The 21,557-nt window shown below is 34.0% G+C and overlaps 1 protein-coding gene across 1 annotated transcript in view; it reads left to right on the forward strand.

Moving 5' to 3' along the window:
* The window catches only part of LOC148283527 (uncharacterized), a 51,041-nt gene extending 31,016 nt beyond the window's left edge, over positions 1-20,025 (forward strand). The window contains 6 exon segments of the mRNA XM_088243702.1: positions 913-1,092; positions 4,179-4,254; positions 5,600-5,736; positions 7,126-7,394; positions 8,476-8,653; positions 9,166-20,025. Of these exon segments, the coding sequence (XP_088099828.1) occupies positions 913-1,092; positions 4,179-4,254; positions 5,600-5,736; positions 7,126-7,394; positions 8,476-8,653; positions 9,166-9,734 (1,409 nt within the window). The 3' untranslated portion in view covers positions 9,735-20,025.
* Positions 20,026-21,557: the final 1,532 nt, after the last annotated feature.

Here is a 21,557-nt window from a genome sequence, read left to right on the forward strand (position 1 = left end):
ACATTAGGCAGAATTGTGAATGTTGCTCCGTAATGTCTAAATTTCCACATTCCTTAATAATTCAGTTATTTCGGCTCAAATATCTATCAATGTCTCTGTTGAGATACCGGTCTTTGTAGATTGGTGTTGGTTAAGCTGCACCCAGTAAACTGAAGGTCTTAAAATATTAGATTGTTTAGTAACTTGATCAACCTTTGCTAATATTTTTTTATTATTTACATTATGATTTTCTGTAAATCCTTGCTGTGTTTCTTACGCTTAATTGAAATGCTGAATGCTGTTAAGGAATTTATTTATTATTATAGTAATAAAAATACGTATATAGTTTTATTCTACTTTTATTTTTAAATTTTTACCAGTGACCGGGTTTCGGGTCACTGGCAAAAATTTATATTTTATATAAGTATTTTTACTATTATAATTATAAATAAATTCATTAACACATGAAAAGTAATTGTTCGCTCAATTCAGTAGTAATTATTTTAATGTTGTTCGATTTATTTTCAATAGATTGCTTTGATTAACACAGCATCGAGTTACATAAAAAAAACATATGATTTTTTTATTGTGTATTGTTTCGTAATTTTGATTTTTGTTTTTTTTCCCCTCCCTTTTTGTGTGTGTGCCCCCTCCCCAACTGATACGCATGTGCCGGCCACAAATACTTTTACGTCTATCATCGAATGTCTCGTCGGCAAACTATCTACCGAATGGCAATCAATAACCCCCGGAATGAAAACAAACGCCTGTCGACTGCCAAACGAATCTGAATCTCACGGAACAATGTAAATATTTCGACTCGAATGGAATGGAAAATAATCTAAAAACAAATGACATCCGACTGATGTGTTCTTTTTGAACGGATGCAATTTTTGAAAAATGCACGGATCGGACTTGGATTCGGCCGATCAGAGGAAGGCATGTTTGTCCGTACGCTGCAATGCCTGGCAGCTCAGCAGCAGAAGAATCAGCAACAGCAACAGGCTGGTGGCGGGAACAGTCTAGTAGGAGGGGGCGGTGCTGCCGGTAAAGAAGCAAACCTCATGCCCGTACCTTCGCCCCAGAAGATTCAGTACTTGAATACATTTGAAGGTAATTTGCGAGGAATTCGCGTGACATTTTAACCGACGAAAGAACGAACACATTATTAAATATCACCGAATCATCCACAAGCAGCCTGGGTGGCATTGTGTGCCTACTTTGTACACAGTTTATTCAAGAGTGTTCTTTAGAATAAACATCCATTAATTGACAATGGTGGAAAATAAAAATGAATCGTTAAGGGCAGTAGACCATAAATTTTTTTGTTCAAAAATGTTTAGCACAATTGCAGACACTTTTCTCATTGGATCCACTCATATGGACACATATTGTAAATGTCTTATTTTTTGTGAGTAATTTTCTTCCGATTTGACCATAGTGAAGTAAAGATGTGTAAAATTGTGTTGTGACAGTTTCATCGCAGACTGTTTTTTATAGACACAATATCTTCTCCTACCATATAATTACAGTTTTACTACAGCCGTCTTTTCACTGCCAATATTTCCTAAATGAGACACGATTTTGACAGCAGATATTTTTTTTTTTTTTAAAGAGAAACACTTGAGTTATTATTTACTCAAATATTTGAATTTTCAGACCATTTCTTAAAAGTCGTAAATAACTTGTGCTGTGGAAAAATGGAAATCGAGTTGTGGTAGAGCGGGATTTTGAACCTTGGACCTTTGGCCCGTGAGCCCACAATACTACCACGGGACCACAACCCGGTTTATAACATAACCGCAAATAAGGTTTATAACATAACCGCAAATAAGGTTTATAACATAACCGCAAATGAGTTAAAGTCAAATACTTCTTGCGTTTTTTTCTTACTTGTATATGCGTACCATTTTGTCCATTTTTAAGAAAACGCAACAATAACTTTTTTTGGTACAACTGACCCTTAGACAGCTAGCCTTTCCTTTTTGCAATTGTGTATGTTCAAAAATAGTAATCTTAGCGAAACAAAAATAGGAAAAAAATCAGGCCTTATGAAATGATATTTTTATGTTAGTAAAAATACAGTTTATTTATCTAGTTACATACATACTCTTTAAAAAACGATTTTTCTTTGTGGTCCCGAGGTATTGTCGCGAAAGCGGACTAGCGATCAAAGTTTTTCTTTTTATTTTTTCACAATGAGGAACTTCAGCCCTACAGGAAGTTGGATACAAAAAATGTTTTCTTGCGCGGAGTAAACATTAGAGCATTAAATTGTACTACAAAGTTTCTTGAAAATGTACGGAAAAAATAATAAAAACGCACTACTTTGAATGACGTCACTGGTTCACATGAATCAACCTATGATCTGAGAGCTATGGAAGATTTCCGGTCTGCTTGTCGTTTCTGGACCAATGGGAAGAACTGAATGAGAATAAGTGGAAAAGAACCTCTGACGTTGCACGCGGAGTTATTTCAGAAATACAATATTTTAAAAAATCATAGCTCTGATGATACGATAAATAATTTTTTTAAAATTTTTTTTTGGCTTAGTTCAATAGTCTATTAACAAATAAATAAAAAAAAATCACTGAACTTCCTCATTGGGTTCCCATTTCCCAACACAGTTATTCAAGAAAGCAAAAACATTAATTTTCTTTTAAAACGTACAAAAAATTTAACTCATTCGCAAGACTCTCAATTTATTATAATTTCAAAAAATAGTAGTGTACTTCAAATATGTCAAATAAATTATAAGTACAGGAATGTAAAACATTTCTGGGTAGTTACGGAAAGAACCGAGTTTCTAGAAAACGGTTTCAAGTTGTAATTCTCAAAATAAAGTTTGTTTTTCTTCATTGGTATAAAATGTCACGGTGTTCCTGCACAAAGTGAAGAGTATCATGAATAGGAATTATGTATACAAGTGAAATTCCACGAGACGACTCGAATGTTATAAAAAATGAAGGAAAAAAATTCAACCGCAAACATTTAATACAGATTATTCCCATTTAATACTAATAATGCTTTTTAAAATAATTTTTATTTCATTATTTACAGATTTTTCAATGTATTTTTTTACACATCTTGTCGTCTTGTAGGATTTTAGTGGCCGGCACATACATTTATTTTTACTGTTATTTTAAATTAAGCACTGCTGTTATTTATTATTTTGTAAATAATTATTGTACTAGCAACACTATTTTTTTTGATGCACACGTTTTTGCATGCTTGTTCTTATTTTTAAATTGTATTTTTTTTGGTGTTGTGTGTACATAAATAAATGCATGTGCCAGATATATTCTTTTCTAGCTTAGAATAATAATTTTATGATCGAAGACTGGAGGAGTAACACACGTCAATTGTGCCACACAAATGTGTGTGACACAAAAAATGAGAAATTGTATGACACAAATGTAAATTTGTGCGACACAGACGTGAAATTATATGACACAAATGTGAAATTGTATGGCGCAAATGTAAAACTGTGTGACACAAATGTGAGATTTCGCAATGGAACTTAGATGATTCTTTTCTTTTTAAAGAAATTTAAGTAATATTACTAACAGAAGTAGGTAATTTCATTTTAAGATGAATCATTTTATCAATTTCCTGACGCTAATGTCAATTTGTGTGACAAGAATGTGAATTATTGTGTCACAAGTGTGAAATTTTGTGACACAAATGTGAATTAATAATAATTTACAAATTCTACACATTTTACATATAAGTGTGAATTTTTCTTATAGGACTTTGAAGATTTATTTTTACTAGTCAGAAATACGATAGTCAAAAATGCTCAATAATTAGATCTTCTGTAAGATGTGATGATAACCATTTAAAGTGTTTAAAAAAAAAAACATAAAAACAACGTCCTATAAGAGCATCGTTACTAGTAATCATATATTTTGCATCTTGTTTAAACACACCTTTTTTTACATAAAATAAACAAATATTTTTTCACATAAAAACTGAACGATAAAATCAAAAATTTATTAATTATCAAGATAAAAACTAGGAAAAAATAATGAAATAAATTCTTGAAAGTCCCAGCACACCTAGAGCGGTCGCCAAACAGCTATGACCAATGTCTAGGGAGTTAAAAATTGTTCCCTTTAAAAGTATTATTATAAAAAATCAATAATAATTCTTTGGTATTGAAATGTTATTCTTGTTCTAATTAGAGGTAATGTTCACAGGACAAGAGCTCACAATCCAGAAACAACCAAATACATCACTCAAAGATGGGCCCCCTTCGAATCAGAAGTCCCCCGGGTAAGATAATCGTTAAAATAACGTACAAATTTATAGTCTTTTATGTGGATAATACGCAAATAATATACAGTAAAGCCTCGTTTTTACTTTCCTCGATTTTACATTTTCCCGCTTTTTACACCGAAATATTTAGGTCCTATTTTTTTTCCATACATTCTCATTCAAATATTCCCCCCAATTAACGTTTTTTACGATTTTCATAACCCCGGTTTTATGTCGAATTTTTTTCATAACTCATTCGATCTGTCAAAAGGCGAGCCGCTCGCCGCCGCGTGAATGGAGAATAAAATCGAGGTAAATAAAAAAATGTGCAAATTCTTGTCTAAAAACTAAATTCAAAGTAGGTGCATTGTAATTGACCATTTTGTTTGTGTCTAATTTGGACATTTTACTAAATAGTGACATGCGGTTGATGCGTGTTTAGGAAGAATAAAGTCTATACATCAATAAATTACGATGCAGAATGTTTAGAAAATTGGCAATAGAAATATTATTTGATGCTATAAACATAATGAGAAAAGGAGATAGTTTAAACAAATATCATAAAAGTGTGGAACAGTTTTGCTGCGATGGAAAATATAAATAAAATTTCCCAATATTTAGGGAAAAAATCGTTGTATGTATTTTAAGCAAATTCAAATTTTTATTTTTGTGTTTTGAGGGTTAAGTACCTAGATAAAATTATTTTAACATGTATTTTTTTTTATTTAATAAAAAATAACACATTGTATTGTATTGCTTGAGAAAATACAAAATATTTTCAATTAAATCATTGGTAAATATGAATAATCCCCAATGATGCTAGTTCTTACAATTTTTCTTCAGTATATTTAGTATAGTTTTGTACAATAATTATATTTGAATGAAATTTGATTTTTTCCATACATTTTTCATTTCCTCACTTTAAAGTTTTCCTGAGTTTTACACTTTTTTGTTGCTTCCTTGAAAAACGCAAAACAGGGGTTTACTGTATGTACGTATACACCAATTGCAGCGTGTCTTGATCATTTTTCATTACATGAAGGTAAGGTGATCAGTCTTACGCTTTGGGTACCAGTCAAGGGACTATTAAATATTCTAGTGTGAAAAACCCTTTGAAATAAATATTTCATATCAACAATGTCGGGAATCGAACCCGAGACCTCTTGCATGGTAGGCAAATGCGCTGACCATTATACCACGAGGCCGACGTTGTGTATACACGAGGAATTATTTTTTGAAATTCAAGACACAGGTTTACCTAATTGAAAATGTCCACATCTGTAATACCTTTCTAAGGTTGTCAACTGCATTTAAAATATTTTTATATGTATTCCATTTGTTAATTTGAATTGTTTGTGTGCAGTATGATGCCCGGCACCCCGGAGGGACACAATAGCAGCGGGGGCTCACATATGGATCGCGCGGGGCGCTACTCCCTCGACCACAGCCCCGGCTTCCCCGGCTCCAACAACCCCCAGACGCCCAACTCCAGCATACCAGGTCAGCGGATAGTGCGATGTGAACTGTAGTCTAGTGCTCCTAAGAATGTAGGGGTCTTTATGAAAAAAATGTTGTAACTGCGCAAGACTCCACCTTTGCATTTAAGACAGACCGACTATTGCGCAGCGACGGTCAGTTGATTTATTGTATTTGGTCTGCTTTTTTGTTCCATTTTCTATTTTCACCCTTTGTAAAATTGATCATCCAATTTCGCCAGTTCAGAAAAATAAAAGAGGACAGGGCTAGTACTCTGAACGCTTCGCTCACATGTAATTTATATTTTTATTTAGGAATAACAACTGTCAACAATATTTTGAGTTTGTCTAAATTTGGTAGACAAGGACTGGATTTAACTCCCTGGGGAGCTGTTAACATTAAAATATTACAACAGAGATGAAGAACATTTTAGAGAAGGTAATATAGAACATCAACAGATAAAAGAATTGAAGGAATATAGATGTTTAAATATGGGCAGAATGGTGAATGTTACACAGTGTGCAAAGTGGCCACTTAAACCAGCCAATGACAGGTCGTAAGGCCTGTAGATGCCTAGACTTCTATATTAGCTTCTCTAAAATTTTCTTTATCTCTGTTGTAATATGTTAATGTCAACAGCTCCCCGGGGAGTTGAATTCAGTCCATGTCTACAAAAATTTGGACAAACTCAAAATATCGTTGATAAGTCCACCTGATCCATAAAGAAGTATACAGGTGTTCTTTAAACCTCGTCACATCCGAAACCACGATGATCAGTTCGAGAAAGAAGACATATTGGCACATTAAAATATTTTTTAGAACGAAAAAAATTCAATGCCAAAAAAAGAAAATGGTTGCTTACTTCTGCAGGGGTGAAACGAGGATAGGGAGGGGGGGGAGTCTGATACTGCGCCGCGCTCCCCTCACTTCTCCCCTAAAAAAAATTTCTTTGTTCTAAAAATTTTTTTTAAATATGCTAATATGTCTTCTGCCCATACTGATCATCTTGGTTTCGGATGTGACAGGGTTTAAAGAACACCTGAAGAAATTGAAAAAAATTTTTTTTCAGGTGTTAATGTGTAGGCCTAATATGTAGGTGAAATAAACATGTTTTTTTTGGGGCACTGGATTGTAAAAAAAAATTACTTGTCATGTTGACGGGACAATTTCTTCAATAAAAACTAACGGCTCTTAGTCCCTATAGTGAATTTATTGCAGTAAGATATTATATATAAATATATTCATTAAAAAAACAGGTTACGCGTATTCCAGCATTACCGACGATATATTTATGATCACTCGAGTTTTTTGTTGAAAAAATCAAATTAGCAAAATTAGAAGATTGAAATCAGTGTTCGATTTAAATGCTAAAATTACATTACTATAATCTTTTCCGATCGTTTCCTATACCAGGCGAAAAGCAGCGGCCGAGTCCATCGTCGAATCGATCGCAGGACAACATGAAGACTCCCTCCCGCGATCAGATCCAGGGCCCCAACACGCCGGGCCAGGGGCAGGGACAAGGCCAGGGGCAGGGCGGGCCTCTCAGCCAGGGGCCGTACGCTCCTGGGGGCGCGGGGTCCTCTCCCGGCCACCACCCCATGCAGGGCATGGGCAAGGGCATGGCCTGCATGGGGGCCAAGGCCATGGACGATAGCCCCACGGGGAACATTCCGCCAGAGGTAAGTCATTGTTGCGAAACAAAGATTAATAATAAAAATAATGTGACCTCACTGGGGTTACCCGTGCCGAGAACACTTAACAATATATTTTCAAAAAATATTTTTACATGTGAGAATAAAAAAAGAAGACTTAATAAACAGAGATAATTAACAAAATGTTCAGACAGTTTTAAACACTACGTATTTAAGTTTATATCTAATTTATGTACACCTATATTATTTATATTATAAAACGGACAATAAAAGAACAAAAACATAATATAAACTATACATTTGTGGAGCAGTTGATTCAATATTGGTTTGGGCGAATGAAACAATCCATTTTACTTCTGCCCAGCTCCTTTCTTGATTCTGTCCATAATACTTATCTCAGCCTTACGTAATGTACAGATCTTATTTGTGCATCTATTGTACATAGTTTTACTTCACATTCGCCTGAGAGATTGCATTTCGACGTATTCAGCCTACTTTCATCCCTGTTTTTCCATGTCTACACTTCGCTTTCATTCATCAGGGTCGGGACCCGGACTCCATTGTGAACGGCTAATTTTGCCTCTTGCAATAAACATTTTTTTGCCATGGTTGAAGTGCACTCGCCTTGCTTTCAACATATTTCTCAGTCTTTCCATCTCTAGAGTAAACATACTTCTCAGATACACAAGTTCTTCCTGATTCAGTATATCTCCGTTCAAACTGATCTCACATTTAGTTATACTTTCACCCCTGTATATTATGTAGCCGGCTTTGTGGTGTAATGGTCAGCGCGTTTGCGTACCATGCAAGAGGTCTCGGGTTCGATTCCTGAGGGTATTCACACCAGAATATTTCGTATTCCCTGGACTGGTACCAATGCAGTGCCCTATGCACCATTAGGCGCGGAAAGGGAATGATAATGATATGTAGACACTATCATATAATCGGTCTCACAACGCTGCGGTAACGGCGAGAAAGGGGTGTCTTGATAGTCATTTAAAATACCCAACCCTCACTATAATAGCAGCACAAACTTGGATTTCATTATCAAACTAAAATAAGATGGTCAACATTCTGGCGAAGATTTAATCAATGTGTTTGTTTCCAGGGTGGAGGGATGGTCCGCGGGGAGCACGCTCCCCTGGCGCCAGGCGGTGGCGGCGCGGGGGCCTTCGACCCCATCTCCTCCCTGGCGCAAATGTCTCAGCAGCTCACGGGGGGGCCCCCGCATCCGCATCCGCACCAGCACCCCCACCACCATCCCGCCCTGCTCATGCAGGACATGGGTGAGTCGTAGAGAACTATTCTCTATTATTTATTCTCACATGCGTTTGTATATATGTTGCAGAGACAAATGTAGGACATTAAAACTTTCTATACAATGACTTACCTTACCCCAAAAACTACACTATAGTCTTTGAAATATAGCTTGATTAGAATGACAGTTGTCAGCAAAAGTGATGACATAACTTTGTAGTGATGTCTAAGGAGTGATTTATATTGACACCCGAAAAATCATTTGTATCTGGCATGTTAATTATTTTTTTTATTACAATGCTTGACATATAAATCATAAATATATAAAATCAGTTTTAAAACTAAAATAAACCTAATTATTAACGACGTTCTTACAAGGTTACATCATTTTGCAAAAACGTTAGAGATGGGACAAATTGATCTATGTAAATTAATCGAATAAAAAAATAATTCATTTGATGTTGTTCATGAAAGCGGTTTTTTGACTGATAAATAATTACAGTTTACTTTTCAGGATATTATAAGAGTCTTTATGATTCAGGTTGCCACATGGGGGGCATGGGCGGCGCGGGCCCCATGGACGGCATGATGGGCCCCGGGGACTTCCCGCCGGACATGAGCATGTCGCCCAAGATGGGCGAGGCGTGCATGGGCGGCATGGGCGGCGCGGGCGGCATGGGCGGCGGCAAGGGCTTCGCGGGCGCCAGCGTGCAGGTCAAGGCCAGCGCGCCCAACACCATCCAGTACCTGCCGGCGCGGCCGCAGCTGGCGTGCAGCGCGGCGCGCGGGCCGCCCAGCCTGGACTTCCTGCAGCGCGTGGCCGCGCCCCCGCACCACTACTTCCCCGAGCCGCGGCCGCGCGCGCCGCTGCGCGCGCCCTACCTGGAGCCCTTCCCCGGCTACCGCCGCCCGCGCGCGCCGCCCGCGCAGCCGCTGCCCGCCTCGCTGCTGCCCGGCGCCTACAAGGGCGCGCAGCCCTTCGTCGTGCCCGGCACGCAGGACCCCAACTACGCGCAGCAGTTCCACAACTTCCAGCAGCAGCTGTACGCCACCGGCACTCGCGCGCAGCCGCAGCCCCAACCCCACTACCCCGGCTACATGCCCAAGTAGACGACATATTGACAGTTATACGGTGCAATATGTCGCAAATTACCAGAAGAAGTGGTTTTACTATGAAAATGGATTCTCCGTGTACTGGCAAAGTGTCTGCCTGCAAGCGATTTATTACAAGATCAGTGCTCCGAAAAATCGGGACACAATATGTCCAATCCCACTTAAAAACAATATGTCTCAACATCGATAATGGTAAACACTTTTTTTTAAATATTAATTATTAAAACAATGTTAACCGATGATAACGAGAATCAAATCAGGGTCATTCACTAATTAAAATCGGAGAGAAAACGTTTTCACCCTCTCCTGAAAAATTAGGTGAATGCAGGTTGCGACATATTGCACTATAACCATCGATATGCATTAAAAAATACCGTTTTACAGCATTTTAATACTACAATACATTACAGTCCATTCCGATCTTTAATAAACCTTCGCTTGTGTGTACGTGGTGGAACATTTAACACGAACAAAACTCGTATGTTTACTCGATTCACCGGCAAGCACTGTCGCATTAACGAAGGCTTATTAAAAATTGGAAAGCTCTGTACATGTTTGTTATTAAAACCGTAAAATAAATTTCTGCCTCGATACAGGCACTCGTGTAATTATTACAAATGTGTATTCAATTCAAGGCCTTACTTCAAATCCGCAATGGGGTGTCATTTACTCTGTATCTATTGTGTACATAAATAGTTTTATAAAATTATTATTATTTGACGAGCATTAATTTTTCAATTTTATACAGACAAACAAAATTGCTTCGCTGGTCGTGTTATTCCGTCGAGGCAAACATGCCGAAAAAAACTGAACATTTTCAATTGGAAACGATTTGTTTTCACCTTCAGAGTGCTCTATTAATTCAAACATCACTTATCACTTCCAAAATTATTTCAATACTGAAAATATTTTTACACCGAAGCATACTTTTACTTAAACCTAATTTTGTTAATACTATCATCGGCTTCTTAACGGGTGATAATATCAAATATGAGATTTATGCTCCCATAGTGCGGATTACTTGTAAAACATAATATTCAATTATGAAACAAACTGAGTTGATTATGAATCCTTTTTCAGTCCCATTATGTTCTTAGCAGTCTCCAAAAAAGACGCATAGATCAATTCTCGATATTTGAAAGGATTTACTAATTTACTAATTTCCGTATGCCGATTGTACAAAAATATATTCTTTTAATTACTTTTTGGACAATGGTATTAAATGGAACGCTATTTGGAAATGACATTACACAGTTCAAAGCCAGTGAGTATGTGTGATAGTACAATTTGTATGTAAAAATAACTCGTATTAAGACATCGAGCCACTGGAAAAAGTCCAGAGATGGGCTACGGAAATCCCCAAATTAGTCAAAAGGGTGCTCTCCCACGGTAGATTAAAAGCGCTAGGACTTACATCATTACGGAATAAATTGCCGAGCCCAGTTGTCCATTCCATTTCAGTTCTAAAACCGTTCGGATGCATTTTTGAAAAAAGAAAAATTGGACAAAAAGCAGTATACGAGATATACCAGCAAAGGCTGCCTGCCTGTAACAAATAATAATATTATTTTTGAACACAAAGTTTAGATAAGTATGAACTAAATGCATATCATCTTTAGTATGTTTATTTTCTGTAGACGATACTGGAGTTATTTGGCAAGTATTTCAGTCTGCTACTCTGCCGGAGAGGTAATTTTTCTCGGGAATGAGGAGGAACTGGGGAGGATAGAGCTTCCAGTGATGCCCCCAAAACGGTTATTTGGATTGCATTGATTCATCTCTTAGGGCCAGTTGCACAAATAACATTAAGTTTGTTGCATTTTTGTCAAAATGGGCGGCAGAATGAGTTGTTTTTGACAATACATTTTGTCCACTGTGACAAAAACGCAAGAATTATTTAACTTTAATGAATTTTTTTGGTGCAACTGGTTCATTGTGACCATTTTCGAATCGGGTTGTGGTCCCGTGGCTAGTGTCTCGGACTCACGGATCAAAGGTCCGCGGTTCGAATCCCACTCTACCCCATCTTGATTCCCATTTTCTAATAGTGAGTGACAACTCGTTGAAAATGGCCCTCAAAATGAAATATTTGTGTAAATTATAAGAACGTAATAATTTCATTTTGGTAAAAAAAAAAAATTTAGGATCTTGTACGTCTCTAACAAGTCCCTTGTCCGGATTCATTTAAAAGTTGTACTATCACGCCCTTGCATGGTCTAAAAAATAATTAATAAAATCAATTAATTCACTCTGAGTTTGACCAATTTATTCATTGCCGATTGGTCTATTTGCATTCTGTAAAGTTGGATCAATTCTACTAATTTTTTAATGTGAATATTGTTCTATTTGCATCGGAATGATACATACACGTGCTTATCATAGGCCAATAGTTGATTTCAAATGAATCTTACCCGTGCCTATTGGCCCATTTACATTCAAATAAATATGCGTGTATTTGGCTATTTGCATTAATTATATGAGTACCTATTTGCATTTAAATGAATTCTACGCATGCCTATATGTATTTGAATTAATTTTACACGCACCTATTGGTCTATTTGCATTCAAATTAATTAATTCATTCATTCCAAAACTACCAATCAACAAAAGAGTTCATTTGATCCTCAAATTAACTCGGCTGTGGACTAAAAATACTTAATTATTTTTTTATTAATTTAATAATGTCATTCTCCAATGAATAAGCCGCAACAATAAACAGCATAATTGCATAGTTTTTATATACAATTTTTGACAAGGCAAACTGGGGTAAATAAAAATCAAAACAAATCATTGAAACTATTTTATACTCCCGATTCTACGCATATTTTTATCTAGTCTTTAACTCTGACACGTTTTTATTTTATGATCAGCTGTTGGTCTTCCGAATTATCGCATTGGGTTGTTTTTCATTTAAAAATATATAAATTGTATCGACGGTCTGTCGGCGATACGACGCAAATCATTTTGTTTTAAATTTTACACAATTCTTATCGTTTAAAAATAATAATTTTCATCATACTTGAGAAAATTTCATTTTAATTTTAATCACTGTATTTCATAATGAATTAATCTATCCTAAATATTGATCTGTTGTAGAATTAACTTGTGAAAATCCGTCCATTAATTATAAATATTAAATATATATATTCAGTAAATTCAACTGATCTGAATTATTAATGACGATTTTTTAAAAGTTACCCAATTTTTATTTCATCTATTTTGAATAAACATACTAGAAGATTTAGGAACATAAGAATCACAAATGCTGATGCTGTATTTACTATTCCTATAATACTTCTTTGTTGCAAACTTTCTACTCATTATATTTTAAGCATTCTTTCAAGAAGGCTTTAATTCTCTTAGTGGTAGCTTGGGTAGGGTAAGAGTCCAGCTTTTGATGCCATAGAAAGTACTAAAAAGATCGCACACTTTCCATACGCAGATTGAGTCTATTACTAAGTAGGTCACACATCTTGAAAAAGCAGTTCCTAGCCATCTCTATCCTAACTTTACTCTCCTGAGAGTGAGCCCACTGATCATTAAGCCAGCATCCAGCATTTTAGGAGCATATTATTTGTCACTTGTTCATTTTCAATCAAGGAGATAAAAGCGTCTTTTTGCTACGCACCTTCAACTCTCACCGCAGTATTTGTATTCCTCAAAACAGCCCACGCTTGTTGCAAAACATATTTTATTTTAATATTTAGCATATTAATGCTAATATTAATTTGAGATATTCATATTAATCATCATCATCATCATCATCATCCCCTTTCTGCACACAGTGATGCATATGGCACTGAATTAGTTTATCAAATGCAGCGTAGTTCTATCATCTATTACATGATGGTAAGATGGTCGTCTTACTCTCTTACCAGATATAATGAAATATTGCAGTTAAAAAAACCTTTGAAATTAATATTTCACATCCACCCTGCCAGGAATCGAACTCAGGACCTCAAGAAGGTGAACTCATCTTCACTCGATTTCCTTACTCGGGATTTTTTTCATATTAACACATTCGCAGACATTTTTTTTGTCAAATGGACTTATCAAAATTTTCTTATTTATTTTTTAATGTATTTAAATTATACTCTAAATTATAACCTTTCATATTTAAAAATAAAATTATCACAAAATGATTTACGTCGTGTCAGAGACACGAAATAAGCAATATTTATTACTTAGATTCGATTAAAAATAATTTTAAAATGACGCTCGCTATATAATTGTGCATAATGAACACGTTACAAAACGTTAGGTTACTCTGCGAGAATTAAGGCAATTGGACTGCTCTAGTTTACGCATTGTATGTATATTATATAAGATTTTATTATTTGGAATTTGTCTTTGTTAAGTTTACGTCTTGCCACAATAACATGAAATTGAAAAAGTTCAATCGGAAAGCAATAACTTCGCAAGTCTTTTAATTTCATTAGTCACTTAAATTACTTGCAATAAACAATAAATAGCACAATAAACAGAATACAATTAAAATAAACGTTAGATAATTTAACCCTTTACGGATGTATTTAGATTTTTCTGGGAAAAATCATTTGAGAATTATATACAGTAAAACCCCTGTTTTACGTTTTTTAAGGGAGCAGCATAAAAAAGTGTTAAACTGAGGAAAACGCTAAAGTGAGGAAATGAAAAACTGCAGAAAAATTGTTAAAATTGTCAATACTGTGTATTGTGTATTTTTTTATTGAATTTTAAAAAAAAAACATGTTTAATAATTTTATGTAGGTACTTACCTTATGAAAATAAAAATTTGAATTTATATAAAATGCGTACAATGATTTATTCCCTAAATATTGGGAAATTTTGTTCATATATATGAACAAAATTTATAAATATATATTATATCACTTTTTTTAGTATGGCACACAAAATTTCAACTGTCACAAACATCGCGGCAAAACTGTTTCACACTTTTATGATAACTGTTTAAACTATCTTATATCCATACTATGTTTATAACTTCAAATAATATTTCTATTGCTAAATTTTAACTCTGCATCGTAATTTATTGATGCAAAGACTTTATTCTTCCTAAACATGCGTCAACTGCATGTCACTATTTAGAAAACTGGCAAAATTAGACACTTAAACAAAATGGTCAGTTACACTGCACCTACTTTGAATTTGGCTTGAGACAATAATTTACACATTTTTTTATTTACTTCAATTTTATTCTCCATTCACGCGGCGGCGAGCAGCTCGCCTTTTGACAGATCGAATGAGTTATGAAAAAAATTCGACGTAAAACTGGAGTTATGAAAATCGTAAAAAACGTTAATTGGGGGAATATTTGAATGAGAATTTATGGTAAACAATGGGACCTAAACGTTTCGGCGTAAAAAGTGGGAAAACGTAAAATTGAGGAATGTAAAAACGAGGTTTTACTGTAACTGTTTTTAGAAGTGATTTTCAGTTGCAGAGAAATTTAATCAATCTTCGAAATTAGCAAAACTAAACCATGAAGTTTAACTAAACTAAACATTGAACAGTTCAAACTCCTTTTGCGTAAATTATTTGAGATGTATACGGTATGACCAAAATGTCGCAACTCAGATCCGTAAAGGGTTAATTATAGTTTATTGTTAAATATGGAAAATTCCAATTTTTCATTCAACTACTTGCACAATACTGCTATATAGAGTCGTATCAATGTATTGTTCTTAAATTAAATTTGGTTTTTGGTATATTTATTTTCCGATTCAATTTTGACAGTCCAAAACGTATAGAATTTAGTGTTTTTAATTTATACGACGATTATAAATTTAATGGAGCAATTTATTCCTATTTTACAGTTCCAATATTACAAAGTATAAAATCTTGTACTTTGATTTCTTACCAGTCATTTAAACTGCCATATTTATTACACGCAAATACTATTTATAATTTAGATGAATGAATTTTTAAAGGAAAAAAAAGTTACTCAATTTTTACTGCATGCAAAATTTTAACCATACCGGTGTACCTATTTATATTAGTACTAAATAAAAATTATACATTTTAACACACCACCATGATGCAATGTTATGTAATGAAACTATGTTAAAAAAATATATCTAAAATGTGTTGGTTTTTCGTTGTAAAATGATTATTGTATCACTTCCCAGTAATTAGCCTATTTCCCTGTTTTGATTTTTTGTATCATTTTCATATTGTTTTACCACGCTTTGTCACATTAAATATTTACACGTTAATATTATCGATTGTGTGAATCTGAATATAAGACTACCTTTATATATATGACTACTCGGAACCTCGGCTTGATTCGATCGTGATACGATACCAGAAGTGAAATGTAAGATATAGAAATGATCACTTTTGGTACATGATTTTTATACAATATCTAACATTATTTATATGAGAGCAGAACCCCGATTACCATGGGAAGTTAAAATCGTTGTCTTCAATTGTCTGTAAATTAAAAGCGAATTTGCTCTATGAAAAATTAAATATTCAAATAATGATTTTTTATAAACATTTTAAATTACAGGCTCAATAGTCAATACGAAGATACATTTTTATACAGATATACACATTTTCATACAGAAAATACAATTTTAATTTATATACAGTTGAAAATAACTCCCTTAACTTCCTCTTGTCATCAAGACCCAGAGCATTAATTGGTTCGGATCCAAAAGGGCCAATTTCAGATGATTTTTTTTTCTTTCCAACAATTTGTAAAGGGTCTATGTCAATTAAATGAGGGCATTGGAAGTGAAGATAGCAACCTCCAAAAAAAAATTTTTTTGGTTATGATGTCATCAACATTATTTTTATAAAAATCATGAGTTGAGTTGCAAATGTAGTTTAAAATCATAATTCTGATGGTTTGAAAATAGTGTTTGGAAGCAAATGTTTGCTATGTAGCAATATCCATCGGCCATTTTATTCGACCAATGATAGGCTTGAGATTTAAATTTTCAAAATGGCCGTGCCATACGAATATTAAGAAAGTTTTTTGAATTCGTGTTTCTATTAAAGCTAATTTATTTACTTAAATCTTAATCTTATCTTATTAATTAAATCTTATCTTAAAGTTTAAGTTCAATGAAAATAACATTTCTAACATAAAGACTCTCTTTGCCATTGGTGTAGCAGTTTTTGTTATTTTTCTCAAAAACACCAAAACGGGAGTTCGCTATCATTGGAACTTTTTTTTGACCCTCAAATAAACAATATTTTAAACTATGTAATTTATTATATAAATAAAAGACAAGTGATACTTTCATCTACAAATTTGGAATATCCAGTGACTGGTTTCATCGCTTTCGCGACATCTTCGAGACTGGGATTAAAGTATCACTCGTCTTTTATTTATATAATAAATTACAATGAACTTCGAACTTTCACTTACAAACTTAAATGTTTTAAACTATGTATTTTGAAAACAAATACAAATGTGGTAATGTTTTTAAAACAATATTTTTTATCAAACAGTTAACTATAACGCCACAAAATGGTTAAAAAATTACTCCCTCATAATATTGCTATTTACGACATTAGTCTTTATAGATCCAAGACACAGAATTACCACTACTATGGTAGTCATCGCATTGGAACGCCACATATTTTCTTCATACAAAAAACAAGCAATAGGGTATTTGCACAAATCTGGAATAATGTAGAAAATTTTAATATTAGATTAGATTTTCACAATTATAATGATAAAACTATCAATGCATAAAAAGCAAGTTTTTATCATACTTTTCGGGCTAAAAAACGGCTCTCTGTTTACGTCACATCACGCGTCTAGCCCGCCGAGTGCATTCCTAACAAGCATTGCGTACAAATATGGTGCAATAACACATGCTGTTTGTCCCATAGGGTGCGAAACGTCTCGTTTTTAGGTAATTTAAAATATGCGTATTTTAAACAATTGTAGAAAATTTATCCATCGTAATTTTTCACTTTGAAAATAAATGTGAAAAGACCTTATTGCAATTTATTTATGTAAATTCGTCACTAATATTATTAAAAAGTTTATTTTTGTGCTAAAAAATGGTAAAAGTTGAATTTTGGACAATTTCCAATTCTAAATTTATTTCAACAGAGAGGGAAAACATTTTTGAGAAGGGAATATGGAAGTCTAGGCATTTACAGGGCTTATGACCTGTCATTGGCTGGTTTAAGTGGCCACTTTACGTAACATTCACCACTCTGCCCATGTTTGAACATCCACATTTCCTCAGCTCTTCCATCTGTTGACTTTTGTGAAGTAAAAGAGCTGAAGCCATTATCACCTGGGTGAGATTCAGCCGGATGAATCATTGGAAATCCAATTCGTTAATTCAAATGTTAGCCTTTGACTGGCAGAATTTCTTGACATTATTTTTCATTTTGAACAAGCCAATCACATAATGTTCGGGGAAGGGTGAACAATGTTTTGTTGGACGCGTGGTCGCGAGACCGCACACCATCAGTCAAAAGTTAATCAATTCTTTTTCATACCATTTTTTACAGTATTCTTGTATAAAGTGGGCACAAACCTATTTGCAGACCAGATCAATTTTATATAATAATAAATTCACATGATATATAACTCCATTTTTTTTTAAATCACCATAATACAATTCTTTTATCACCGACCGCACCTATTATTGAGTTGAAATTAGCTTAATTAAATTTCTCTGCAAAATATGTCATATATTCAGATTCATACAGTGTTACTTCACAGTTGTCTTCTTCGCCCGTTTGTTCAGTTAAAGTTAACTGAAGCCCATTATTGATCACCGTCAATTTTCATTTCTAACCTGCAGTTAAAGCTGACGAATAATTGAACAAACGGGCTTCTGAGGCAGAGATGTTTTGTAAATTTTACTCTTAAATTTCTAGCAATGAGTTTACTAACACGGTTAACTAGCGATAAAATTTGGTTTAAAAATTTGAATGTTTCCTAACAACGAAATAACTTTATACAAATAATTAAAATGTATAATTTTTCGGCGTGCGATTTTAGTACTCTAAGAAAATACTGGATTATCATATGCCGAAATTTTTTACGTGTTTAAGTGTTTGATATCTGTGATCAATCACAGAATGTTTGTTGAATATTTGGTCAACATTAACTTGAAATAATGATCTTAATTTCCTTTCGATTCTCTTGAAAACTATATTATATATAATTCCGTGGTCACGGGGTAAAATTTCTTATGTCATGAATGAGTCCTATATTTCCAGAATTCCAATTTTAAATAAAAAACAGTACTAACCAAATAAGCAGATTTGCGGTCACTTTTTTCTAATATGGACACACGTCAATTATTTTTTTGGAATATGTATTTCACTTCCGATTACTGTAGTTAATGGTTTTAAATAAATCTTATTTGACTAACATACTGAGACACCTTTGTTGCTGACTGTTTTTAAAGGGACACAATATCTACTTCCACCATATAATTACTTCAGTTTCACATAATGTGCTATAGTCTTTCGGACTGACAGCTTTAGCCGTTAAGACAAAATCATTTAGAATTATAATTAATTACTTAGTATTATAATTTTTTTCAATGGCAACTGTTCAGATGTTGGTGGTAAAGTACAGTAAACAGGTAAAAAGATAACAGAATCAACAAACATCTATTAATTCTGTAATCTGCATTAAAAAAAATATTTCGTCACTTTGATTGCAATAGTTCAGTTTATATGAAAGTATTTCCAAGTTTTTATTGACCGATGTCTATTTAACAAACAAGACGTTGATTTGCGCTCTTTTCGAGGTTATTTTGTCCTTGACCCGTGACCGAGCCTGGCGTGTCTCATGGAGTTTACCGTCGTTTTATTTACACATTTTGTAATGTCACCCCGTCTCGATGATTCGGTATCGTTTCTCTCAAACTTGTTAAAACTGTGATGATTTCGCTGCAATATTTGTCCTAGGAAATTTAACCTATTGAAAGAGAGCAAATGAAAAAAATAAATACATTGCAAGTTTTTGATCGTCTGGATGAATGCGGAAAAATAATTAGTGTAAATAATTATGTAGTTTATTTTTATATTCAATCATAAATATTTAATGTTACATTTAGGGCAATTGAATATAAAAACAACATTAAACAAATACTTAACAATCTTATATCTTTAAGTAATTATAGTATTGTAAGTTAAGTGTATAAATAAATATGTTAGTCTAGTATTTAGTTAGATTATTCCGGATGTCTTGGATCACAAAATTATCGGAGGTTGTGACTGTTGTAAAATGTATAATTATTACAACTTAGGAGACACAATTTTTGGAAATTTATTTAATAAAATACTCAGTATAGTCCTACACGTTTATTATTTTTATTGTGTTTCCTTATTCCCCCCTTTTTCAATCACAGTCTCAGGATTGGCAGCGTAAGACCACAGTTCCTTATGCACCATTATCTGCGGATAAAGCAACAGCCGTTTCTTTTTATCTATCCCACCCATTCAAACCCCCACCCTCCCACCCACAATTCAAAAATTGACGAATTTGCACTAAATTTGCATTCAAATTTGCATTGAAAAATGTAAAAATATTATTCACGATCACTTGAGCTGGTTGATAATTGCTGCAATAATAAAATGAAAAATTGACTACAAGATTTGTACATAATGTTTAATTTTTTCACTGTTATTATAATTTATAAGATTGCAACAATAACGTGAAAAGTGATCGACAACAACTGTCAAAGTGCTCCTCCGTTTTTGGTGTTTCTTATGTTTTAGATAGAACACTTAGTGTTCTTTAAGTTTTAAAAACTGTGATAATCTTTTCTTTTGGTGCATCAGTATCCTTTACATATATTTTTTTTACATATTTTGTTTTTTTTTTTTAAATAAATTCACAAAGAACTTTATTCACACATTAATTTAAACTTATTTTTTTCTTTTCCTTCTAATTAAATAATCTTTTAACTATGGATGGAAATGAGAAACCTTCAGATCCCCCTGATGGAATCCAAATTCCAAATGATCTATTTTTAAATGATTTGGATGACTGGACTAAATCCTCAATTCTATAATCCAAACCGAGAAACAAATGTCCAATGATAAAAACAAAAAACGATCCTCTAGGAAGCTCTTCCCTCAAAGTTGGCAAATTTAAATTCTGAACATACTTTGGAGAAATATTGTAAAAGGTCGTGTTGAGTGCAATCAAAGACAGGTTAATGTTATTAGTTTTATTCTGAATTAATATTCAGACTAATGTTAGTCTAATGACGGCGGCGATACAAAATAACGGACAGTGCTCTGCGACTGCGTCGATCCAGGAAGGATAAGGAAGTAAAGGCCACCAACGGTCGTTTTCCTGGACTCGGTTCCAGGCAACATGGCGGCCATCCATCACTGATTGGCTGCCATAATCCCTCCTCGGTATAAATGTTGCCATGTTACAATATATCATCCCAATTGTAAATTTAGCTCCATCGAAAGAATCTTACATGCAACAAACGTATTATATTGATAGAGATTGTGCACCATTTCTGGTTCATGTTCAAAGGAATGTTTTGGAAAATTCTGCAGTTACGATAAACTGCAGAGGTTGGAAAACAGTTTCATGCAAATGGTGTTACAGATGCTACTAGAGGGGGCATAAAAAAGATAAGCATCCGTTGTCCATCCATCAATCCAATCAATGAATTTAAAAACTTTAAATAAAAACTTAATAATCCAGTGCTCAGTTAACTAAACTATAAATCATTTATTAAATTTTTCATGGTTTCTCGTATGGGTCTCGTCTGGGGAATTTCCATTGAATGGACTCACAAAGAGATTGTAAATTATATTGAGCTACCAGACAATTGTGGTAAAGTAATAAAAAGTAGACGACTT

Source organism: Micrasema longulum, unplaced genomic scaffold, assembly GCF_059751315.1.
Source record: "Micrasema longulum isolate JH-2025_06_02 unplaced genomic scaffold, ASM5975131v1 h1tg000225l, whole genome shotgun sequence".
Classification (NCBI taxonomy): domain Eukaryota; kingdom Metazoa; phylum Arthropoda; class Insecta; order Trichoptera; family Brachycentridae; genus Micrasema; species Micrasema longulum.